This window comes from Sus scrofa, chromosome 1 (assembly GCF_000003025.6).
Source record: "Sus scrofa isolate TJ Tabasco breed Duroc chromosome 1, Sscrofa11.1, whole genome shotgun sequence".
Classification (NCBI taxonomy): Eukaryota; Metazoa; Chordata; class Mammalia; order Artiodactyla; family Suidae; genus Sus; species Sus scrofa.
Window position 1 is genome coordinate 193,443,560 of NC_010443.5, and position 27,087 is coordinate 193,470,646.

The 27,087-nt window shown below is 42.5% G+C and overlaps 1 protein-coding gene across 1 annotated transcript in view; it reads right to left on the reverse strand.

Annotated features, from left to right (window-relative positions):
* AGBL1 (ATP/GTP binding protein like 1) overlaps positions 1-27,087 on the reverse strand; it is an 809,164-nt gene that overhangs the window by 718,193 nt on the left and 63,884 nt on the right. The window contains 4 exon segments of the mRNA XM_021062610.1: positions 4,818-4,911; positions 8,732-8,863; positions 11,875-12,021; positions 14,122-14,185. Coding sequence (XP_020918269.1) covers positions 4,818-4,911; positions 8,732-8,863; positions 11,875-12,021; positions 14,122-14,185 — 437 coding nt within the window.

Here is a 27,087-nt window from a genome sequence, read left to right on the forward strand (position 1 = left end):
CCATGGTCCAGGCACTTGGATAGAGCCAATGAAGAAAAGCAGGATAAACACAATTTGATTTCTACCTTTAGGAGGTTTAGAATTTAGAGGGGAGAGAAGACACATAGGCCAACATAGGACAGAATCAAATCTGATCTATGTTAGAGGAAAATATGAGCAAAGTGCTAGAGGAGGGGAAATGCCTTCTATCTACTTAGGTGGAGCATGTACCATAAAGTGGGGCTTGAAGGACAGGGGGAGCCTCTACCATTCAATAAGGCATAGATGCCCTTCCAGAATGAGGGAAGCACATGAAGAAATATATGGAACAGGATAGGGCATCCCTTGTGCACAGAGAGCTGGCTCAAGAGAGAGGTGAGAGAAGGAGTAAAAGGCAAGGATGGAGATGGAGATTGCTTTGAAATCAGGGAGGACCAGTTGGAGGGTTATAGGAGCTATTTGGGTTCAACAAAAACTGCTCAGGCAAAAGCAATGGTTATAGGGGAACAGATACAAGTCAACACCCATCTATGGGAGTAAAATGGTGCCAGCCTGGTGGGTGTTTAGGAAGTGAGGAAGACCTGGAAGAGCTACCTCCCCTGGAGTGAGGGCTGACCCAAGGCCACAGAGGATGAGTGAAATTGCCCCCTCCTGCCCCTTCCCTCCAGAAGGTGTGTGGTATGTGCCTCTGTCATAAATCTCACCCTGAGTACTCTCTGGAGACAGGGTTTTATTGGAGGACAGCTGCATAACTAATTTTAGGTTTGTGCTAGAGAAACAGAGCAGGTTTCATCTCCAGGGCAGGGAGGAGTCATAGTGACACATCTCTGGGCATCTGCTCCTACAAAGGCTTCCCAGAATAGCTCTCCCAGAGCCTGCTAGCATTTGGAGGATGAGATTCAGTAGGGCTATTCATGTCTGTTGACATCTTACTTCATCCCCATCCTGAAAGACACATACAAACCCACAGGTTATGGCTTCCAACTGGAGTTGAGTAAACCCACTGGGTCTCCTGGAGTATGTCTTAGTTACTGCTGGGGAGAAGGAGATCATGGAAGAAGGTGAGCAGTGGCAGAAAACTTCCATATGCATGTTCTCCTCTAGCTCTGCTGACTGATCTGAAGCAGGCAGCCAAGGATCCAAGAGCATTTATATTCATCATGACAAATAATATTGTAGCACATCAAAGCTTCTGTTGGGTGTCAAGGCCCCTTCAAGGAGATTGAACTCAAAGCCTCTGGCCAAGAATTACCAGACCTCTAATGCCCCCTCTCCTGTCTTGAGCAACCTGCCCTACTCCTTTCTGCCCCCTACTAGGAAAAGTACATGGTCCAGTCCTCACTGTGCTTCTATAGGGCCCTTATACACCCCCAACCAACCACCAAGTGTATAGTAAGAACCCTCTTTCCCCAACCAATCAGCAGGTCAGCAGGTGTATCCTGAGACCTCTTCTCTCCCTGGGCTATAAAAACAGACATGACCATGCACTTGTGATCAGACCTCTCTGATCATCAGGAAATTATCCTGCTGTGCTTGCAGCATCTCATCTTATTCAACTTTACTTTCTCTTTACCTCGTCATGCTCAATAAACTCTTCTTTTCACCCTGATTAAGAGTCCAGAAATTCTTCTTCTGACCTGCATGCACAGATCATGACAGCTTCTAAGATTTTTGTACATTCTCTTTCTTTCTTTCTTTCTTTATGGCCGCACCCATGGCATATGGAAGTTCCCAGACCAGGGATTCAATCTGAGCCGCAGCTGAGACCTACACAGCAGCTGGGGCAACAACAGATCATTTAACCTAATGCCTCGGGCTTGGGATGGAACCTGCACTTCTGCAGCAACCCAAGCCACTGCAGTCATATTCTTTTTGTTTGTCTTGTTTTGTTTTTGCTTTTTGAGCCATAACCATGGTATATGGAAGTTCCCAGGCTAGGGATTGAATCAGAGTTGCAGCAGCTGGCCTACTCCACAGCCACAGCAGCTCAGGATCTGAGTGCCACCTGCAGCCTACACTGCATCTCACAGCAACACCAGATCCTTAACCCACTGATCAAGACCAGAGATCAAACCCACATCCTCATGTTCAGGTTCATTACTACTGAGTCAAAATGGGAAGCGGAGACACCCTGCAGTCATATTCTTAACCCACTGTGCCACAGCAGGAACTCCACACATTATTTCTTAATGCCCACAACACACCTAAGAGGTAGGACTTGATATTCACACTTTCAGAAATGTGACAGTTATGAAAGGATAAATGACTCGTCAGGGAGTCAGACCCACCAAGACAATGCAGGTCTTCTGATTTTATCACCCTTGTTCTTGTCCTGATACTGGCAGTTAGGGGGCAAGATAGAAAACAAGGCAGCTTTGGGAGAAATTCAGAAGCAGAGGGAACAGACATTTATGTAGCCTTTGAGAGGAAATAACCATTTGATGGAGGAGAAAGACCCCCACCATAATTAAGCAAAATGGTCCATGAGTATGTGCATTTGGATAGCAAGAGAAATTTAAACAAACTTTAACAGCTTATGATTGTCTTACATATGGTGGTTTAGAAATAAAAGGCTGGAAATAGACTGTGTAAGATACTCCAGTGGTGGTTTAAAAGCAAAGGCTCATACATCAGGCAGGGTTTAAATTCCGGCTCTTTCACTTAAATCCCAGCATGTTTCTTAACTTCCTTCAGCTTCCTTATTTTTTTCCCCTGTAAAACTGAGGACAGTAATAGCACCTGCCTCACAGAGGAGTGGAGAGAACTGAATGAGATAATGCATGCTAAGAGCTTAGCACAGGCAGAGCACATAATAAATGCCATGGAAGTGACAGCACTATTGAAATAGTTAGTGGAAAAGACTCTCCTCTGTGGAGGTTTGGTTTTAATTTGTCATCTGGGTCAAGAAGGGGAATCGTCTTGACTAACTTTTACGGAACAGACTAGACAGGCAGAAATATGCCCGAGGTCCTTGAAAGGTCATTTTGTCATTGGAAATATCCATCCCTGTTGATCTCTGGTGTGAATTTCCCATTTTCCCACAGCACCTTGATCAGGCCTGTGCCTGAATTCTCCTAGCTTTGCAGGAGAAAAAGAGCAGTAGAGATGGCAACCAGAACGAGTCTCTGAGAAGGAGGCTTCTGTGCTTTGTTGCTCACTGAACAAAGCTACAGAAAACTCCAGAAGGGAAGGGCCTAGTGCTTAGTGCTGAGGTGAGCTGGGAAGGGGTTGCCTAGAGAAACTCGTCAAACTGCACAGTACCCGGATGAGTACTGAGTGAGACCAGTACATGGATGGGCCAAGGAGACACTGCTAGACTTTCACACGATGTAGGGGAAGCAATCAGATGCTCCTGAGCTGCCAAAGAGACACATGGAAACAGCCTCAGGTTAGGAGAGGCTTTGTGAGTAAGGCAAAAAGATACAGTTCCTGGATTGTTGACCACAGGACACATTAAGAATGCAGCTGTCAGCAGCAAAGGCCTTTATACCATGATAAAAAACCAGAAATGTCTGAGTCAAATGTATTCAAATAGAAAAATGGAAGTGTAAGCATAATTACAGAAAAATCAGGAAAGTTGATGTTTTTGTCACCAAACTTTTGTGACTCTGAACTTTTGTACTTCCTAGATGAAGATCCCTTGATGGAATTTATTTGAATCCCATCTTGCAATGCATTTGCACTTCAGAGAAGAGATTTCTCAAATGAGGTTCATGGAACACTAACTTCCCAAATGGTGGTCTCCCCCCCCCAAAAAAAAAGCGTTCCCTACCCAAATACATGTTGGAAAACTACATGCTAGATACCTGACTTGAATATTCTGAACATGTGTTGGCTTTACCAAGGCCCTGAAAAATCTTACAGTAAAGAAATATACCTAACTTTGTTTAACCAAGGACTTCTCAGTATGTCTGACGAGGAGTTTTTTACTGAGGTATAATGTTTTTTACTCTAGGAAATGCTGTTGTAGGGAGCTGCAGGTGAGAATGGATGATAATGGCATTACTGGGGTGACCCAAGAGAAAAATAAGCAGGTGGAACGTGAGCCTAAGATTGATGCTGGGATGTGGGAAATATCATGGCCAGGCATGGAAATGCTACTTTGCCAAACGACCACATATATCTTGGAAATTGGCTGAATTTTTTCTAATATTCTTTCAGGGTCCTCACTGAGTGACTCCCATAAATGATGGATCTTAATGGTTCCAAAAATCTCTAAAGCCTTCACATCTAACCATCTCCCTTTTTAAGGTTGTGATTCACTCCACTCCAGCAGGCAGGGCCAGGGAGAATGGGCTGAGTTTCACTTTTCAATTGTAAAAACACATCTCAAACCAGCGTGCAACCAGAATTTCATATCAGAAATTTAGCTAGCTGACTCTTCAGAGACCGTGAGAGCATCGCCTTTCTCTGTCATTTCTAGACTTTCTTTTAAGCACAGTAATCACTATGGCAGAATCACTATGATGAAAAGAGATACCCAAAGGCTTCACGCCAAAAACAAGGGCTTTGGGGTCAACCAGATCGGAAATCAAATCCCACCTCTGCCTTTTCCTAACACTGTGACCTTGGATAAGACCCCCTCCACATTTTAGTTTCCTCACCTGAAAATGAGGAAGCTATTATATCCACTAAGGGCTGTTATGGAGATGAGAAGAAATGATGCCTAGGTGGGGAGGGATGCAGGTTGAGAAAGGATAAAGTCATTGTACCATATCTACAAGGGGGGCAGGCATGTCATTGCTAAGTCAACTGGAAGTACCAGAAGAATATCTATGAAACCATTCCCATCTCTGTATGCGACAAAAAAAGTGCAAAAGTACTAAAGTACTTGATACCTGATTACTTGGGTGTGCTTCTGGGTGTAAGGGGTGATGACCTTGAGAAGCAGTTCCATTGCTCCATTAATTCCTAGCATGGCTCCTGTGGTGACTGAGAAAGAAAAAGCACAGTAGTTATTGACCCAACTGAACCAAGTGTAATTTTCAGCATTACAGAATGAGCCTAAACAACAGGGTAGGTCCATCATCTTCCTTGTCAAGGGCAGCTTAAAAGCAGAAAAAGTCTATGGTCTTTCATCCCTGGCTTGGAAGTAAATACACACATTGTCTTCTCACACCATCTTCTTCTCAAAGAGGGCCCAAGCTGCAAAATTATACTTTTCATTTTTGGATGGCCCATTGCCCTATTCCACTTATTTTAATCAGAAGTCAAGTCGATTGCTGAGCAGATTTTCCTGTAAGGAAATCTTTGGTTTTCCAGCAATGAATTTCAATTCAAACTGTTTCACTCACCACCAACTTTTCATATGATACAAACATGTGTGTACACAGAGATACACACACACACACAGAGGCACATGCACACTGCATCTTAAAACCACTTTTTTTAGGCATATCTTCCTATTTGGAGACCTCACAATGAAAAAAAAAACCATAAGTGGGTGGGTTAAGGTCCAATACAACTTGGACTGACTCCTTTAAAACTTTAAGGAGCTGGCGTTCCCATTATGGCACAGTGGAAACAAATCCGACTAGGAACCATGAGGTTTCCAGTTTGATCCCTGGCCTCACTCAGTGGGTTAAAGATCCGGCATTGCTGTGAACTGTGGTGTAGGTTGCAGACACTGGGTCAGGATCTGGCATTGCTGTGGCTCTGGCCTAGGCCGGCAGCAACAGCTCCAATTAGACCCCTAGCCTGGGAGCATCCATATGCTGTGGATGTGGCCCTAAAAAGACAAAAAAGACAAAATAAATAAATAAAATAAAATAAAACTTTAAGGGGCAGCCTCATAAAGAAGATAGTGCTCTTTCTGTCCACCCTAGCTCCTAGCTCCCCTACTTTTGCACTTGGATCTCCTATCACTGAGGTTAAGAACAGACTATGCCACTATCCATTAGAATGGCAAAGGAAGAATCATTTGGTCCTGCTAAGGGGTAACTATCAGAAATGTCTGCTTTTTTGATCAGTTGGATGATAATAAAAACACAGTGATAGTTCTGAATGATAGAAAGAGACTCTAGGGAGTATTGGCCAAGCATTTTGGATCCCAGACCTCCGGATGTCACTCTCACCTCCAGTGATGCCCTAGCCTCTCTGCATTATCCCTAGGACCCCACTCTGCTCTGCTCTTTAGGAAGAGCTCTGGTTATGTCAAAAAAGAAGAGGAGGCATCCACAGGATACACAATGGAATCACTTTGACAAGGGACAAAACACTCAAGGGGAGAAGGAAAGATTATCTTCCAGGGTGTGACTCTTCTTTCTTTCTCTCACTGGACTGTTGTAAAACAGAGACCTAGAGATGCCTTTTGCTTTGGGCCAGCCTTGTTCCAGAAATATGAGTGGAAATAAGGGGGTTTTGGGTAAGCAAAGAGAGAAGTAAGGGAGGCTTATACTGGCTTGGAAGATAACTGTGAAACTGGAGTCTCTAATATAGTTCATCCCAGCACCAGTCATCAGAGAGGCTGAGGCTGATGCTTTAGCTGTCACAAGGAGTGTGTGTTCCCGGAACACCCTCTATGCATACATTTCTACTGATGCTGGTACAGGCGGTCATGGCCTAAGTCAAAATTCAGGAACTGGGCATCCTAGTCTTGCCCATCAATCTTCCCTTCACAGATATTCACTCAGTCCTTATTTCTAAATTGGGAAAACATAGTAAATTCCTGGCAAACAATTCTGCAAAATTCTAGTATTAAGTAGAGTTAAGGAAGAAATAGTTTTAAGAGCACAAATTCAAGCATGGACAATTTTGGACTTGAAATCAAGAGAGGATAACAATAAAACAAATCCTCCCTGAATTCTTCTATGCTGGATACCCACCCAAGGTTAGACCTCTGGCAGCTCACAAACATCCCTATTGGCCAGCAGAGAGCTGCTGGAGGCTTCATTGGCTGTCACAGATGCATTATGGTTCCAGCCAACTCCCTCTGTAGATAGGCAATGTTTAGAAAGCTTGCTGGAACATTCAACAGTGGCTAACAATTCACCAAAGAGACAGCAACCCATGGGCTTTGTGACTTCTATTTACCTCGCATCAGTAAAGTCAATGTATAGAGATTGATTGCAGAGTTGTTAATATCATGTGAAACAGTTCATACAATAAAAATTGTCTTAGACTACTAGATGAATGGCCACCTCCTCAATCTCACAGACAAATCTTAGCATATTTTCAGAGCTCCCTCTTGAAGGAATTCTTGAAGATCTCTACAATCAATGTCTATAATAAGGAAGGTAAGATATTCAGCTTAACTATTCTTTATGAAACCAAGATAAGATACTTCAAATCTTGTGCTGCTGGCAAGCCTCAAGTGACAAGCCTCAAATGGGGGTGATGCAATTTCTGGCTACTCATTAATGAGAGTTGTCCTTTACACAAAGCCACAGCTTCTCATGTCGAGTTTCCTTTATTAAAGATAAGTTTATACAGATTCTTTCAGCCTCTCTCAAATCTTCTCTGATTGTCTGGTCAACATATATGAGTTTGAATAGAGAATCTGTTTGTGAACATGCATTCAAGGATCTATCTCATTATTCCCTAGAAATACATGCTCATTAATGGAATGAATCAATGAAATATGTCCCTACTATTTTGGTAGTTCTGAGGATAATTATGGGAAAAGGTCACTTATTTATTGCCATATATGTGCTCTTCCTATTATTTCAAAGAGCTAAGGGGAAACCATAGAGCAGAGGAAAAAAACTAACACTTATTGAGCAACTGCTATGTGACAAGCTTATCCATGAATATTAGCTTACTTATCCCATCACTAAGTCTATGAGCTTTTATTATAACTCTAATTTTACAAGGAAGAAACTGAGTTTAAATAGGTTAAGTACCCACGTCATATGACTCCTAGGAAATGAAGTCAAAGTCAAACCCAAGTCTTCCTGGCTTTCGGCTCATGTTCCTTTCTCTAGAAAGCATTTAATCTAAGTAACTGCCACTTTCATTCTGCAAGAAAGGGGCTCAGATAGGAGAAATAAAAGTCCGTGTTCATTATAGCTGAAATAGGTGGTATAGAATCAAATCTATTAATAAGAACTATCTCCATATGAGAGTAGAAGAAACATGGGTTTTGCAGCTAGAAACTCAGCCCTCATGACTTATCTGTAGGAACTCGAGCAATCTTTTCTCTCTTCAAAGTTTCACTTTCCTTTTCTTTGCTGCAAGATGTTACATGTACATACAGGATGGTTCTGATAATCAGAAATAATCCAAAGCAGGAGATGGAAAATAACATCAACCCATGTGCCATGGCAGATCTAATTACCTTAAGGACTATGTTGAGAAGTATTGTGACATAAAATCTGGTAAAGGATGTTGTGACCCTGGGACACAGTGGAGAGATCTGTAATGTGAAGGGCACCCTTAACAGCTGTAACACATCACCCTGTGCCTTGAATATAAGGACTGAATAAAGCTTGCTCTCCCCTGTCATAGACCTTTCTCGCCTTGTGGTACTAATAGAGAGATGTGAATATTACCATCTCTAGCCCCAGGAAAACAATATGAACCTCTAACTTCAGGAACAGCCTCAAGAATTTCCCATGGCCGAGGAGGCAATGAGGAAATAACTTCTCACCTCTACGGCCTTGAGAATGTGAGGTCCTTCATGGTTTATTTATCTTTTGGGGATGACATGTGTCCTCCACTCATGCCCTCCTTCCATCCACACCCCTAAATGGTTTCCAGGTGTCCTGGCACAGGTCTGGAAGCCAGCCCAGAGAGCCACAATGGAGGTACTTACCACTAGAAGTGAACACACGCAGAGCCCAGAGACAGTGCAGGAGGTTCTGGCTGTGGGACAGGTTTTTCCTGGCCAGAATCAATGTCACATCAAGTGCTTCCAATTCCAGTGCCTTCTGTCCAAACTTTTTATCTATGAACACAAATCAATCCATTTTAGTTGTGTTTCACATGAATTACGAAGCTTGTGTGATACACAGGAGAGAGGAAGGCAAAGATGGTAGAGGGAAGAGGATAATCATAGCCAATGATAATTTTCAGATCTAGTAGAAAATGCTACTAAGTCTGTCCCCTTTGGGACTAGATGGCTCTGAAGAGCTAATTGAGGGTACATATATGGTCCATTATTCTTCAAGTCGTATTTACATGAAGCCTTGTGAGTTGTATGACTCCCATCGCCTAGATGTAAGGATGTTGCTGGTGGTCCTCAAACATGAGTTCAGCTGGGAATAAATTTCTTCATTTTAGACAGTTCTGGAATTAAAGATACCTGAGTTACCTAGCATTCCAATGCAGTGAATGGACCTTGATTGGATCTTTCTCTGAACCTGTCTGAAAAAGACATGCTGGGAACACTGGAGAAACTAGAATGACTATAAATTATGCTTGCATTGATAATTTTGTTAGATTTGTATTCATGCTATTGTGATAATATAGGAAAATGTCTCTCTCCAAAGAAATGCATTCAAAACTATTTGAGGAAAATGTTGTCTGTAATTTTCCTTAGAATATTTCAAATAAAAATAAGTAAGTGATGGAAATATAGCAAAATGTTAGTTACGGTTAGCACTAAGAGTTATCTAAAAGGTCATCCTTCTTTATGGAAGAGAAGTTTGTAGTAACAGGTGAAAACATAATTTCAGAAAATAAAAAGTTCTCCCCAACTTTAAATTATTGATCTAAATAATCTGATATTCAGTCTTGTAAGTCATTATTATTTTAATTATTAATAAATAATCATAAGAATAAGGGGAAAGTACTTTTTATTCTATGTTCTTGGCTTCCACTAGGATAGCCAGGGACTCTGTCACCTGTCACATTTGTTTGTGTCCCTTCCGAAGTGTAATACCCAAATCATCATTTTTTTTTGCAAGAATTTATAATCACTGTCAGATTTATCATAGGTGGAAATGAGTAAAACAGAGAAAACATCCTAAACCTGGTTTACCAATATTTACCTTGGGATCAAAGGACACTGGCAAAGAGATTGTGACTGAACTCATAGGACCCATTCCTTTTATCAGAAAAAAAAAAAAAAAGATATCTATATGGCTCCATCCAATCTCATTTCTGTTCTGTTCAGGTCAGCCCCTGACAGTTTGAATTCAACATCAAGGGCTACAATCTTTGATGGCAGAAGGCAGGGCGATGTGATTATGACAATAGTAATATCAAGGTCCATAACTCGGAAGTCACTGCCTTGGAGCACGACTCATCTCTCTTTCTCCTATGAAACTTAGATGACTCGTGTTTGTTAGGACTCTGGCCCCATGTGCCCAGCAGGTAACATACAACTGTGCTTAATCCTTACAGAAATCCAAGAATTATGTACTGATACCTCCATTTTGCAAACAACAGCCCAATGGCAATTAGCCCAAGGTCACACTAATAAGTGTCTGAGCCAGGCCTGACACCCAGATCTGACTTCCCAGCTGATGCCATTTACAACCAGGGTATATATCATATCTCCTCTGTCTTTTCCTGGAGTTCACTTGGCCCATTCTTTGCTTTTATGACTTCTTCTCATGCTTTCATTTTGGACTCAAATGTCACCTCTCTCTCTGACCATACCAGTTTCTCTTCCAGTTATCATCTATTACTATTGTCTGTGATTATCTCATTAATTATTTACTTTATGTCCTTCTCCACTTGAATGTAAGTGCCATTAGAGTAGGCCCTTTATCTGTCCTGGTCACTGTGGTGTTCCCAATGCCTAGAACAGCACACAGCCCTTGGAAACATGGAGTAATATGTTGAATATTCAATGAATGAATTCTATTGGTTTTGTCTAGAACAGGCTCACACAGGTGCTGGCTGATGCCTGGGTCTCAGTCACTTGTGGATTGTTGAATGAAATCAAACTATAGCTCTACACACTGACAGAAAAGAGCACCCCAGAGCCCTGCACCAAAAATCTAAGTTCTGTTTCAGAGGACTTGAGCTTTTTGACTATGACCTATGTAAAATCAGAGCTTAACTGTTAGGGTTAATTTGCAATGTTTGCATGCACCCCAAGTGCCCAGGCTTTTTCTACTGTGCTCCAAGAAGGTCCCGAATATGGGGGGAGTATTTTAGGGTCTTCTATGAGGAAAGAGAAATAGATATGGAGCATAAACGGAAAGAATTCTAGGCCTCATCTTCCCTTCAACCAGGAAAGCTTCACCTCAATGTGGCTTATTGTGGTGAGTTGAAAACTGTCCCCCTCAAATTCCTGTCTGCCTGGAACATCAGAATGTATCTTATTTGGAAATAGAATGTTTGTAGACTTTATCAGTTAAGAAAAATCTCATACAGATTTGGCTGGGCCCTAAACCCAATGACCAATATCCTTATAAGAAGAGAGGACACAAAGAAAGGCATTAGAGTAGAAGACCATGTGAAGATGGAGGCAGAAATTGGAGTGATGTATCTATAAGACAATAAACACCAAGGATGGCTGGAAACAATGAGAATCTAGGAGATGCTCCCTCAGAGCCTCAAGAAGGAACCAATCCATCCAACCCCTGAATTCTAGACACCTGCCCTTCAGAACTAGGAGAAAATTAATTTCTGCTGTCCTAAACCACCCAGTTTGTGGTGATTCCTTACTGCAGCCCCAGGAAAGTAAAGCACTTACATAAAGAACTTCTGTGTGAGATGCTCCATTTATTTTTAAAGTGACTGGAAACCTCCTTGGAGTAGCCCTCCAGCCCCCTCTGCCCCATGCCCACCCTTGCCCTGTCCCAAGCACCTAGGGACCCTGGCTTTGCTAACATCCAAGCATCTCTCCAGTAGGGCTGGTCCTGCCATCTCTGCTGAGGTGTCTAGACCTTCCTGATGCATCCTCCCTGGATTCCCCCACAAAAGCCTCCCCAGGGGCCCTCATGACGGCATATCCAGATACTCCTTCAGCCATCTTCAGAGCTGGTGGTGGGGTGTGGGTACCTCGCAGGCCAACTTTGGCCAGCAGCCGGAGGAGGGGCAGCAGGATGTCATAGTCTGGAGAAGCTGTCCGGGCAGTGTCCACCAGGGTCTGCAGAAGGGCTTCGCTACCACCCTTGCTGATCATGTAGCGAATCCTCCGGTCTGTGCCTGAGGGGGAAGCAGAGTTACAGTGAGTCTGTAATAACCACCAGAATTTCCTCAGAGCAAGAACCTCCTAGCTAGAAATATAGCAAGGATCTGTTCACTGCACCCCAGAAACCAAAACTGTGTAGTGTTTGAAGCAATTTGTGTAAAGTTGTGCTAATAGGTAAGGATCCAAGGTTAGAGGTGGGAGGAGGGTATGAAATGGAGAAGTCATGGAATATTTAAAAACTTACAGGAGCTGAAATAAACTAAGCCTAGAATCTACTGGACTGAGAACCTGCTGAGTCGCACTGTATGTGTGGACTTGTGTGTGCATGTTAAGAAATACGCCTATTAAAAAAAAAGGAGGGGTGTTCCCACTGTGGCTCAGCAGGTTGCAGACTTAACTAGTATCCGTGAGGACACAGGTTCGATCCCTGCTCTCATTCAATGGGTTAAGGATCAGGAGGTGCCGTGAGCTGTGGTGTAGGTCACAGACACAGCTCAGATCTGGCGTTGCTGTGGCTATAGCATAGGCCAGCAGCTGTAGCTCCAATTCAACCCCTAGCCTGGGAGTTTCCACATGCTGCAGGCATGGTTCTGGAAAGAAAAGAAAAGAAAGAAAGAAAGAAAAGAAAAGAAAAGAAAAGAAAAGAAAAGAAAAGAAAAGAAAAGAAAAGAAAAGAAAAGAAAAGAAAAGAAAAGAAAAAAGAAAAGAAAAGAAAAGAAAAGAAAAGAAAAGAAAAGAAAAGAAAAGAAAAGAAAAGAAAAGAAAGAAAGGAAGGAAGGAAGGAAGGAAGGAAGGAAGGAAGAAATATGCATATAGGCTTTTGTATAATCATATAATAGAAGACAGACTATCAGTATCCCTCCACTACAGGTTTGAATCATCTACAAAAAGGATTGGGTTGGTAGTTTATCTGGAATAATTTCATGGATGGTATTAATGATTATTTGGTGCTGGCCTTCAGTAACTGATGGGAGGAAAAGATGGAAACAACTAGAGTAATCCCTTGAGAAACAAACTTCTAATCATGTATGTAGGGAGTTTTAAAGAGGTTCTGGGGCTAGTATAAAGTATATTGGTCTTTCTACCTAAGACTAGTTTTGAGTGGGAACCTCCCCCATTTTGGCCATGAAAAGCTCAAAAGCAACAATTACAACTTGGAAGGGGACCCATCTGATTCTCTACGCACTGGACCTGGGTCACCCAACCAAGGTGGCCAGCAGGATGGGAGATCATCCCCAAAGAAGATCTTCTGATTTTTCCTCCTCTTCTAAAGGAGCGATAATCAATACATTTAGCAGAAGAACTCCAAGGTTTCATGCTCAGAGTTCCATACACCACTGGCCAAACTGAAGGCAGAACTAGCCCAGAAGACAAGTGGGCTTCACCTACAGAAGGTACCTCACTTGGAGGAGAGGAAGTCAGGCTGCCATTGGAGGGCAGGGCACCAACAGGAAAATCTGAGCACCAGTTGACCCTTCTTTCCAAAAGTATGACCTGAGATTATGTGGCTTTGGAGAAACATTCGGTTTGATATTGTCCATCTGGTGCTAATGTCTTTTAATGCAATATGGCTTACAACATAGAAATGAAAACTGAGTGAATGTTGGAATGGCCAGGAAACTGTTTTCCAAGACCCTCATGTGGAAATGAACTAATAGAGGCACTGCCCAGTTAACTCAGTTGATGCCTAATACAGTCAACTCTCATCTTATCTTTGAAAATGCAATGGCTGACCACACTGGAAGCCCATCCCTGGCCTCATTCCTGTCTCCACCTGACAGATATAAAGGAAGGGCCAATACCTGGTTCTTGACACGGGTCACAGTGAGGGATGCAGGGGAGGAGAGAGAATCATTGAGGGCTGGGAGTCCTTGGCCTCAGAGCGAAGCTGTCAGAGGATAACCACCCAGAGTCTAATGCCTTCCTGAGTTTGGCTCACTGCAGTGTGGGCAACAAGACTGAGGAGCCCAAAGCACAACCACCCTGAGGAGACTCTGTCTCTCACAGAAAACCTGAGCTGGAGCAAATCCCCAGGCCACACAGGCTCCTGGGAAACATCAGAGCTGCATGTTCCCATGTCCACCTCATGAGGGCTGAGGGTGTGGCCTACTCACCAACGGAAAGCAGATCTCCAAGGACCTGGAGGATGGTCAGGATTGACTCCTTGTCAGAGGAACTCTGCAATGAAAACACAGGCCACCATCTTTAGAAAGAATGCAAAAGAAGGGAGGCGGCAGGGCCAGGGGTCCATGTGGAAATGGTAAGGCTGTGTTTCCTTCCACTAAGAAAGACTTTCTTCCATAAAAAGTGGTCGAGGAGTTCCCTGGTAGCCATTGTCACTGCTGTGGCTTGGGTAATTTCTGTGGTGCAGGTGCAAGTCCCTGGCCTGGAAACTTCCACATACCACAGGAGCAAACAAGTGGTTGAAGGGTTGTTCCTTAAATAATGACAGTGAGGGGACTCACTGAGTTAAGGGTCTCTGGGGTTCTGCCTCCATATTTAGTCTTCAGGACTCCTCTTTGGGGATCCATGTCACAGTAACATAAGCAAGGTGAGCAGAAGAATAAACATTGGTCATTTTTGCAGAAACAGAAAATGAAAAGGGACTTTTTGGGCCAAGGCAGCACAGTTCTCACCTATTTCAGTAGGCTTGGATTACTGTTGAATGCAAAGCAGAAAGCAGAGACACAAGTCCGCTCAAAGGCTCTGATGTAAAAACTTCCCTCACTGACAAGGATGAATTTTCATTTTCTCAAGAGAACCCTAGGGTAGCAGCAAATCTCATTATGTAGATGCTCCATGGGATCCTGGTAAAGCCTGACTCTCCACCCTTTGTTATGTAGAAGAGAACACTGAGATTTAGCAGAAGAGAGGACTTCAATTCCCCCGTGGTGACCCCACAGTGAGGCCAGAAGTGCAGCCCAGGCTGTTCCCAAAAGTCAGCCAGTGGTCTTTGCACTGTGATGTGTTGTTTATTTTTAGATCTCTAGACATTATTTATCTACTAGTTGCAAGGTTGCACCTGTAAACACCATCTCCCCAAATCCCCCGCTTCCATTATTCTACTGGAACCATTGTTCTACTCTCTATTTTTGCAAGTTCAGCTTTTTCAGATTTCATATATATGATAACATACAGTATTCATCTTTCTCTCTTTGACTTATCTCACTTCCCATAATGACTTCAAGGTCCATCTGTCTTGTTAAAGTTGGCAGCATATTCTTTTTCTCATGGCTGAATAATATTCCATTGTGTGTATATACATCTTCTTTATCCGTTCATCTGTTGATGGACAATTAGGTTGCTTCCATACCTTAGCTATTATGAAAAATGCTGCAGTGAACATGAGCATGAAGATATCATCTTGAGATAATGGTTTCAGTTCCTTTGGATATAACCAAGAGTCTTATTTTATACCACTCACAAAAATTCACTCAAAAGAGATCAAAGATTTAAATGTAAGACCTAAAACCATAAAACTCCTAAAAGAAATCATAGGGGGAAAAAAATCCCTGATTAATCTTAGCAATGATTTCTTTGGTGAGACACCAAAACCACAGGCAACACAAACTAAAATAAACAAGTGAGACTACGTTAAACTCAAGAGCTTTTGCACAGCAAGGGAAATAACAACAAATTGAAAAGGTGACAATGAGAGGAAATATTCAAAAACCAAGTATCTGATAAGGGATTAATATCCAAACTATATTAAAAAATCCATACAATGCAAGAACAACAACAAAAAGAAACAAATAACCCAGTTAAAAATGGGGAACAGACCTGAAGAGACATTTTCCAGAGAAGATGTACAGATGGTCAATAGATAAATGAAAAGATGCTCAACATCACTAATCATCAGGGAAATGCAAATCTAAACTACAGTGAGACAAGGACCCCATACCTGCTACATGGCTCTTATCAAAAAAATAAGAGATAGTAAATGTTGGCAAGGACGTGGAGAAAGTGGAATCCTAATATGCTATTTTTAGGTATATTATTTAAGGCAAAGCTTGAATCTTCCAATAAATAAGCCTCATGTTCATCATCTGCTTCAAAGACCTCAGTAACTCCCCATGACATAGAAGATAAAGGCACAGCTCACTAATAGGAATTCCCAAGCTCCTCATGATCTTTTCTGCTTCTCTCTCCAGCTCATTATTCATCGCAACACCTCTGACCAAATACATGCTTCAGCAACGTGGAACTGCTTATAATTTCCTGCTCAAACCATGTCATTTCTTGCCTCCATAATTTGATCATTCTATTCCCTCTTCCCAAAGCCTGGTCAATGATAACTCCTCCTTCAAGGGCACTATCATTCCTGTAAGATTCCCTTCCCACCCATGAGCTGGGTTAGGGGTCTCTTCTGTCTCCACATCACTCTGTGCTCAGCTCTGACAGCAAGCGTATGCACCACATGGTGTTGGCATCAGGGTGTGTAATCTTGCTTCCCATGCCACCCCCACTCAATATTACTCCTTAAAAAAGGGACCAGGTTTTGACTCAATTGTATTCCAAGCATCTGGAACAGAGGCTGTTCCAGAAAATGGGTGCAATAAATATTTTTCAGAATCAAACCAAATGCAACCATAAAAAATTCAAGGGAACCATGAAGTCCAACATCACACCCAAGGCAAAGCCAGGCTTGGCTTTCTTCAATTCCAGGAGGTCACACGTTAAAAGCCAGGGCCAAGACTAAGGTGAGTCAAGGGAGGCACTACCTTGGGCACAAACTTTAAAATTTAAAATGCAGTAAATAAGATAACATTTTAATGTTATATTTTTTCACATTAAACAATGCCCCCCCAAAAAAATCCATGATGAACAACATGCCAAAATTTAACACTTTAACTCCTCTTCCAGATGAGATGAGACATCTGGAGATTGACAGTTATTTGATGTCTATATTTAAGTAGGAAGAGGCAGGAAGCAAACCCAGGAACTTGGGTGTGCCCTCAGATCTTCTCCACTGAAAGCTTTGTCACATGCTTGTCTGATGCCTCCCATCAGCTGCACTGGACATTAAAAGAAGGCACCATTCTTCAATTCCCCAGGGCTGAGCCAGCCTCCAGAAAAGGTGACCCATGCACTATGTCAGTTCTACCTGCCCCTCCTTAGCCTCCCCAAATCTGGGTACCAGAACGAAGGAGCAGCACAGCAACTGGTCTACCATTTCAAGACTTTTGTTAACCTCAGTTTCTGGTATCATTTCCACTGTAGGGGAGGATTCTCCTACAGTGGCAAACTAGCTTTTTTACTTTTATTTTTTTTTAATTTTTAATTTTTGTTGTTTTCCCACAGTACAGCAAGGGGGTCAGCTTATCCTTACATGTATACATTACATTTTTTTTCCCCCACCCTTTCTTCTGTTGCAACATGAGTATCTAGACAAAGTTCTCAATGCTACTCAGCAGGATCTCATTGTATATCTATTCTAAGTTGTGTCTGATAAGCCCAAGCTCCCGATCCCTCCCACTCCCTCCCCCTTCCCATCAGGCAGCCACAAGTCTCTTCTCCAAGTCCATGATTTTCTTTTCTGAGGAGATGTTCATTTGTGCTGGATATTAGATTCCAGTTATAAGTGATATCATATGGTATTTGTATTTGTCTTTCTGGCTCATTTCACTCAGGATGAGAGTCTCTAGTTCCATCCATGTTGCTGCAAATGGCATTATGGAATCCTTTTTTATGGCTGAGTAGTATTCCATTGTGTATATATACCACCTCTTCCCAATCCAATCATCTGTCGATGGACATTTGGATTGTTTCCATGTCCTGGCTATTGTGAATAGGGCTGCAATGAACATGCGGGTGCATGTGTCTCTTTTAAGTAGAGTTTTGTCCAGATAGATGCCCAAGAGTGGGATTGCGGGGTCATATGGAAGTTCTATGTATAGATTTCTAAGGTATCTCCAAACTGTTCTCCATAGTGGCTGTACCAGTTTACATTCCCACCAGCAGTGCAGGAGGGTTCCCTTTTCTCCACAGCCCCTCCAGCACTTGTTATTTGTGGATTTATTAATGATGGCCATTCTGACTGGTGTGAGGTGATATCTCATGGTAGTTTTGATTTGCATTTCTCTTATAATCAGCGATGTTGAGCATTTTTTCATGTGTTTGTTGGCCATCTGTATATCTTCTTTGGAGAAATGTCTATTCAGGTCTTTTGCCCATTTTTCCATTGATTGATTGGCTTTTTTGCTGTTGGGTTGTATAAGTTGTTTATATATTCTAGAGATTAAGCCCTTGTCAGTTGCATCATTTGAAACTATTTTCTCCCATTCTGTAAGTTGTCTTTTTGTTTTCTTTTGGGATTCCTTTGCTGTGCAAAAGCTTTTCAGTTTGATGAGGTCCCATGGGTTTATTTTTGCTCTAATTTCGATTGAGAAAATATTCATAATGTTGATGTCAGAGAGTGTTTTGCCTATGTTTTCTTCTAGGAGTTTGATGGTGTCCTGTCATATATTTAAGTCTTTCAGCCATTTGGAGTTTATTTTTGTGCATGGTGTGAGGGTGTGTTCTAGTCTCATTGCTTTGCATACAGCTGTCCAGGTTTCCCAGCAATGCTTGCTGAATAGACTTTCCTTTTCCCATTTTATGTTCTTGCCTCCCTTGTCAAAGATAGGTGTCAGGGTTTATTTCCAGATTCTCTCTTCTGTTCCATTGGTCTGTCTGTCTGTTTTGATACCAGTACCACACTGTTTTGATGACTGTGGCTTTGTAGTATTTCTTGAAGTCTGGGAGAGTTATGCCTCCTGCTTGGTTTTTGTTTCTCAGGATTGCTTTGGCAATTCTGGGTCTTTTGTGGTTCCATATAAATTTTTGGATTGTTTGTTCTAGTTCTGTGAAAAATGTCATGGGTCATTTGATAGGGATTGCATTGAATCTGTAGATTGCTTTGGGTAGTATGGCCATTTTCACAATATTGATTTTCCCAATCCAGGAACATGGAATATCTTTCCATTCCTTTACATCTTCTTTGATTTCTTTGATTAAAGTTTTATAGTTCTCGGCATATAGGTCCTTTACCTCCTTGGTCAGGTGTATTCCAAGGTATTTGATTTTGTGAGGTGCAATTTTAAAAGGTATTGTATTTTTGTATTCCTTTTCTAATATTTCATTGCTGGTATACAGAAATGCAACTGACTTCTGAATGTTAATCTTATATCCTGCTACTTTGCTGAATTTATTAATCAGTTCAAGGAGTTTTTAGGTTGAGTCCTTAGGGTTTTCTATGTATAGTATCATGTCATCTGCATACAGTGACAGTTTGATCTCTTCTCTTCCTATATGGATGCCTTTTATTTCTTTTGTTTGTCTAATTGCTGTGGCTAGGACTTCCAAAACTATGTTGAAGAGCAGTGGTGAGAGTGGGCATCCTTGTCTTGTTCCAGATTTGAGTGAGAAGGCTTTCAGTTTTTCCCCATTGAGTATGATATTTGCTGTGGGTTTATCATAAATGGCTTTGATTATGTTCAGGAATGTTCCCTCTATACCCACTTTGGCGAGGGTCTTGATCATGAATGGATATTGGACTTTGTCAAATGCTTTTTCTGCGTCTATTGAGATGATCATATGATTTTTGACTTTTTTTTGTTAATGTGGTATATGATGCTGATTGATTTGCGTATGTTGAACCATCCTTGTGAACATGGGATGAACCCTACCTGGTCATGGTGTATAATTTTTTTGATATGTTGTTGGATTCAGTTGGCTAAGATTCTGTTGAGAATTTTTACATCTATATTCATCAATGATATTGGGCGAATGTGTATTCTGATTTTTTTGGATGTAGTGTCCTGAAGATATCAATGAAGTCTAACTTTTCTATTGTTTCCTTTAGGATCTCTGTTGCTTTATTGGTTTTCTGTCTAGAGGATCTGTCCATGGATGTGAGGGGGGTATTAAGGTCTCCCACTCTGATTGTATTCTCATCAATATCTCCCTTTATGTCTGTTAATATTTGTTGTATGTATCTGGGTGCTCCTATATTTGGGGCATATATGTTGATGATAGTAACATCCTCTCCTTGGATGCATCCCTTAATCATTAAATAGTGTCCTTCTTTGTCTTTCTTTATGTCTTTTGTTTTAAAGTCTATTTTGTCTGATATGACTGTTGTGACTCCTGCTTTTCTGTCATGTCTATTGGCGTTAAATATTTTTCCCCACCCTTTCATTTTCAATCTATATGTATCTTTTGTCCTAAGGTGAGTTTCTTGTAGGCAGCATATTGAAGGTTTTTGCCTTTTTATCCACTCAGCCACTCTGTGTCTTTTGATTGGGGCATTAGTCCCTTGACATTTAAGGTGATAATTGATAGATGATTATTTATTGCCATTTTGAACCTCGTGTTTCAGTTGATTCTATGGTTCTCCGTTCTTCCTTTTTTTTTTTTGGTTGGATGGTCTGCTGTTATTATCTGTTTGATTGTTTTGTTTGTCATTTTTTGCAAATGCAATATTTGGTTTTGGCTTGTGGTTGCCCTGTTTTTTAAGTATGCTAACCCCTTCCCATAATTGTGTGTTTTAGCCTGATGGTCCTGTAAGTTCAAACACTTCATTACTATATTAAAATTAAGAAGAGAAACATACAAACAAACAAAAAGGGTTATTTATTTCCTAACATCCCTTGCCCACATTTTATGGTTTTGATGACTCTTTTTTATTTTTTTCTTTTTAATTTTATTTTGTTTGAAGCATGTTCATGATTAAATCTGTATGCTGGCTTATTTGAGTGACTGGTCTCTTATTGCGGTTTCCTCAGTCCTAGTTCTTACTCTTCTTCTTTTTTTTTTTTTTCCTTTTTCTTCCCTTTCCTTCCTTTCTGTTTGGTTTAGAGAAGCCCTTTCAGCATTTCTTTTAACCTGGGTTTTGTGTTGCTGTATTCTTTTAGTTTTTGTTTGTTGGAAAAAATTTTTATTTCCCCTTCTATTTTAAATGATATTCTTGCTGGATAGAGTATTCTAGGTTGCATATTTTTTTCCTTTTAGCACTTTAAATATCTCTTGCCATTCCCTCCTGGCCTGTAGTGTTTCTGTAGAGAAATCAGCTGATAAGCTTATGGGGGTTTCCTTGTAGGTAACATTCTGTTTTTCTCTTGCTGCCTTGAGGATCCTCTCTTTATCACTAACTTTTGCCATTTTTATTATGATGTGTCTTGGTGTGGGTCTATTTGGGTTCAGTTTGTTTGGGGCCCTCTGTGCTTCTTGTATCTTGAATCCAGTATCCTTTAGATTTGGGAAGTTTCCATCGATAATTTCTTCAAATATATTTTCCATCCCCTTATCTTTTTCTACTCCTTCTGGAATTCCTATTATGCGTAGATTGGCCCACTTTATATTATCCCATAGGTCTCTTATATTGCTTTCCAGTTTTTTGATTCAGTTTTCTGTCTGTTGACTGGATTGAGTGATTTCCATTATTCTATCTTCCATATCACTGATTCGTTCTTCTGCATTGTTCATTCTGGTTTTTACTGCCCTTAGTTCAGTTTGCATCTCTGCAAATGAATGTTCTAGTTTTTCTTGGCTCCTCCTTATATTTTCTAGTTCCTTTCTGAGGGTATCTGCATTACTGTTCATATTTTCTCTTAATTCCTTCAGTATTTTCACTATTTCTCTTTTGAACTCCAGGTCTGTCAGACTGCAGAGATCTGTTTCATTGTTGACTGTTTTAGGTGAGTTCTCCTATTGGTTTGACTGGGGGTGGTTTCTCACCTTCTTCATCTTGCTTGTTGTTTTCTTTCTCCTGAGGGAGTTGTACTCTCCGTTATCGGGCAGTGTTTGCCTTGTCACTGCCGTGGAATGTTTCCTGAGAGCTGGCGTTGTTGGTCAGTCTTTTTTTGGTCTGACTTTTCTGGAGTGTTGATGGGGCTAACAGTGTTTCTTTAAAGCAAAGGAGGACTTCCTGTGGGCAGACAGGACTGGGAGGTCCACACCACGATGGTAGCAGGTTTCACTCGGTCAGGCAGAGCTTGCTCTGGTGTTTTTACGCTGTGGGGTTCTTACAGGGGGTTGGCGATGTTGGGCAGCTGTTCCTCAGGAGTGCAGCGCCCCCTGGGGGCTGGAGAAGCTATCTGGGTCATTGAGAACCTAAGAGGCTCTTCCCTAGGGCAGCCCAACTCAGAAGGGCCGCCTGAGAATGTAGGCAGATCTTTTCACAGTCTGGCCAGGCTTGTTGCAGCTTTTCTGGGCTGCAGGGGGTCCTGCCTGCAGCTGGCAGTCCTATACAACTGATCCGCTATAGCTCAGCACCCCCTGGGGGGCTTGGGTGGCTAGCAGGGGCACTGAATACCCAAGAGGCTCCTCCCCAGGGCAGCCCGACTCAGAAAGACCATCTGAGAATTAGGATGATCTTTTCCCCCGAGTAGGCGACTTTCCAGGGTATGGGATCCCTTTCTCCTCCTCAGTTCCCCTTTTGGGAGTGCCCGTCCCCCTGGATTCACCTTCTCTCACTCTCCTCTTTTCTCCCGTTCTGCCCAGTAATGTCAGGGACTTCTTGCTCTTACTGGAGTTTAGCGGGCCTGCTTGCTGTGGCTTAGGGGGTATTCTATGGGGACCCACTCCTTCTCTCCCCTCCCCAGCATGGGCACAGACCAGGCTCTTCTCCCAGGTTCCCTCTGATGTGGCTTTCCACTTCCCTGCCCCTAGAGTATTGCTCCCTTCCTCTGCGAATGCTTTGTTTTCTAGTCTCCTATGCAGTCTCTGCCCCGTCAAACTTAATGGACTGGTTTCTAGACCTCCCAAGCAGTTTCCGCTCCGCCCTGCCCCCCCAGCCCTTTCTCGGGGACTAACCTTCGAGCAGAGGACTCGGTGCCCAGCCCCCACCCAGGCGTCTCAATTTTTGGTGACTGTGCCCGTAGTTCAGATGGTCCGTTCGGTTCTTGATCAGCTTCTCAGTACTCCAACTTACTGCTACACTCTTCTCTGCATCTGGAGCTTCCTCTGGTTCATTTGATCTTTCCCCCGAGTAGGTGACTTTCCAGGGTGTGGGATCCCTTTCTCCTCCTCAGTTCTCCTTTCGGGAGCGTCCGTCCCCCTGGATTCACCTTCTCTCACTCTCCTCTTTTCTCCCGTTCTGCCCAGTAATGTCACGGACTTCTTGCCCTTATTGGAGTTTAGGTTCTTCTGCTAGCGATTGGTTGCTGTTCTGTGCGAGTTATTTGTTCTGTAGATATGCTTTTTTTGTTGTATTTGTGGGAGAGGGTGAGTGTCCCCCTACTCTTCCACCATCTTGTCCGCAACCACAACTCAGTTCTGACATGCTCCATTCAGAGATTACATCAGATCCCACGGGTTTAGGACTCAGCCCTGCAAGACTGCCCTCCCTCACTTCTGACTCGAGTGACAGGCCCAAGTTTTTAGCTGTACTTCTGACCTGCTAACTCATTATAAATCTGATGTTCCCAAGATCCCCTCTAACTCAGGGCAACAATCACAAGTCCAGATTGTTACCTGACTGGCTATAAATGAAAGGCTCCCATTACCTCCTCTTTGGGTTTGATTCATTTGTAAAAACAACTCACAGAACTCAGAGAATCATTTTGCTTTCTAGATTGCTCATTTATTGGAAAAAGATACAACTCAGAAACAGCCAGGTGGAGGAGCTGCCCAGGGTAAGGTGTGGGAATGTCCACAGAACCTGCCTGCCCTCTCCAGAAACAGTCCCCCAGCACCCCACCCACCCAGAATCTCTCTAGACCCATCTTTCCAGGGCTCATGGAGGTTTCCTTACATAGTCTATAGATTCAACTTCTGAGTTTTCTCCTTTCCCCAGAGGTAGGGGATTGGGTGCCTGCTGGGGAGCCAGACAACACACTGAAAGTCTCAACCCTAATCTCCCGGTTGGGTCTCTTGGCAACTAGTCCTCATCATCAGGCACAGTCCAAAAGTCACCTCATGAACATAACAAAAGACAACTCTATTGCTCTTTTCTCAGAACCTTTCAAGGGTCTTGGTAGTTCTGTGCCAGAAACGAGAGGAAGACAAAATATATATTCCTTACTATAAATGACAATATCACAGCAGGGCTCCAGCCTTTTGAAAGTGGACTCAGGAGTTCCCATTGTGGCTCAGCAGGTTAAAAACCTGACTAGTGTCCATGTGGATGCAGGTTCGATCCCTTGCCGTGCTCGGTGGGTTGGGGATCCAGTGTTGCCATGAGCTGTGTTGTAAGTCGCAAATGTGGCTTGGTCCCACGTTGCTGTGGCTGGCCACTATAGCTCCCATCAACCTCTAATCTGGGAACTTCCACGTGCCTCAGGTGCAGCCCTAAAAAGCAAAAAGAAAGAAAGTGGACCGAAGGATGGCTCACAGTAGACAACACAGTTCCTGTAACAGTGTCACTGGTCAGCACGGAGGTTTCTGGATCCACTTGCAGGACCCCCCAAGCTAAAAGCAAGGCTGTGCAAAATTGTGTAACTTGTAAAAGGGAGGATTCATTAGTTATCTGTGAATAATGAGCAAAGAAAAGGAAAATAAGAGAGGAAACAGAGATGAGAAAAAGAGGAAAGGAAAAAGGGGGAGAGAAAACCTCATAAAGTAGAAACTGATTGAAGAGGTATAAAAGATGCAGATTTAATTTCCTTTTATTCAATTATTCATGCATTCACCCCGCAAACATTCACTGGAAATCATTTGTGTTCCAGTCACCAGGCTGGGACACAAATTGCTGGAAACGCAATCTTCCTTCATGGCACTCCAGGCCTGGCTGAGGTGAACAACTGGCAGACAATTAGGACCGGAATGCTTAAGGGCTGGGACAGAGATAAGCATAAATGCTGTAAGAATCCAGGGAAGGAGCATTTAACCCAGCCAGGTCCATGGGTGATAAATCTAAGAACCCAGGCAGAGGGGGCCAGGGGAGGGTCCCAGTTGCATTGCAGCCCCACTGCATGCTCAGAGGGAAGCATGACAGAGCACGTGACACTGGGGGTGGGGGGCAAAATTGCTTCTAGGATGAAGCAGATGGTGAAAAGGACTGTGAATGTCTGTGGGCAAGAACTAGGTCTTACTCATTGCAGCACTCCCACCTCCTAAGTTGTAACAGATATTCAGTATATTATATTGAATTAATTTCTCAAGCTAGAGAATTGCCTGCTTTGGGTACAATGCCTACTCAGGTTTTCTGAGAACGAGCATTATTTTTGGAGGCTTCTGTACCTGGCAGTAGGGTTCTAGATCTGGGCATACAGAATGTACTGCATCACCACCCCTCAATTGGTTTGACCCATGGCCAACACAGTTGGCTGCACACACAGGAGCTGCTCCTCTCTGCTTGCTTCTAAGAAACCCCATTTGTGTCAAGTATGAGGCAGCAGTGTGCTGACAGAGCAAGCACTTGCCACTCTCCGCTGCCCATGGAACGGGCCTCTGTTCATCACCTCCAAGTCTTTCTCCCTTTCCTATGAGTGGTTTAGGGCTGAGTCTGAGACCAGACCTGGATAAGGAAACCTGAGTAGAAGTCTGCTAAGAGATGCCAGAAAAGATTTTTATCTGGTATTAAAAAGAAAAGAAAACATTAAAAACAAAAACAAAGTCAAAAAAACCCAAAAAACAAGAAAAACTCTCTCTTTCCTATTTTGGACATTGTGGTATGAAGGCATGACCCTGAGTCATTGGTGACATTGTTAAGCCACCAAGCCATCTGTGTGGAACCACCTACCCATAGACTCTCAGGTACATGACATAGTAAATATCCTTAATAAGGCTACTTTCAGTTGGGTGGTTTGTCATGAAGATGGAGAAAAGAAAATGTTACACCTCTAACTGCACCTCTTCCCAAGCATAAGTCTTTTTGTTCATTTGTTTTTTGTTTTTTCAGGACTGCACACTTGGCATATGGAAGTTCCCAGGCTAGGGGTCAAATCAGAGCTACAGCTGTCGGCCTACACCAGAGCTACAGCAATGCGGGATCCCAGGTGTGTCTGCGACCTACACCATAGCTCATGGCAACACAGGATCTCCAACCCGCTGAGTGAGGCCAGGGATAGAACCCGCATCCTCATGGGTACAAGTCAGATTCATTTTCCACTGAACCACAATGGGAACTCCTCAAGCATAAGTCTTAATAAACAGGAGAGAAAGTGATTTCACAAACTCTAGACCAAGCCCATCAAGAGATCCTGTCATTCCAGACACTAATGAAATGGATGGACCTAGACATTATCATATTAAGTGAGGTTAGTCAGACAGTGAAAGACAAACATCATATGATATCACCTATGCGTGGAATCTAAAAAAAAGGGGGGGATACAAATAAGTTATTTGGAAAACAGAAACAGACTCACAGACTGAAAAAGTTATGGTTACTAAAGGGGACAAGTTTTGGGGGATGGGAGGGATTGACAGGGGGTTTAGGATTGGCATATGCACACTGAGGTCTATGGAATGATTGGCCAACAGGGACCTGCTGTGCAGCACAGAGAGCTCTATCCAATAGTCTATGATAATCTATGTGGGAAAAGAATCTGAAAGGGAATGGATGTATGTATATGTATAACTGAATCACTTTGGTGTACAGAAGAAATTATCACAACATTGTAAATCAACTATACTTCAATAAAACTTAACCAAAAAAAGAAAGAAAATTTTACACCTCTGCTTCCCCTCTTCCCAAGCATGAGTCTTAATTAACAAGAAAGAAAAGTGATTTCACAAACTATAGGGCCAGCTCACCAAGAGAATCCTGCCATTCCATCGACAGTAAGAGACAGTATTGCCATACAGGTGTTGAGTTCATAACGTTCTCACACTGCCCTGAGACAGAATGCATCAGCACAACATTGTTTTTCTTTAGGTAGGAATTATTGGTGTCAGTAGAGGGAGGAAAATGCACCACAAAATCTCGACTGGCATTAATTTATGCACTGCTATATTTACCGATAAATATTTTACACTATTTAGAAGAATAACAAAAAGCCGTTATCTCACCCACAGTAATAATAAATGAGCAATTAAAGAAGGCAGGATGCCACGTGCCTTGATTTTCCTTTAATGATCTTTTTAAATGAATCATGAGTAATCCCCTGTTGTTTAAGACTTTTCCTATAAAAAGTAGATCTGTAGAGCTTTCAGGGAGA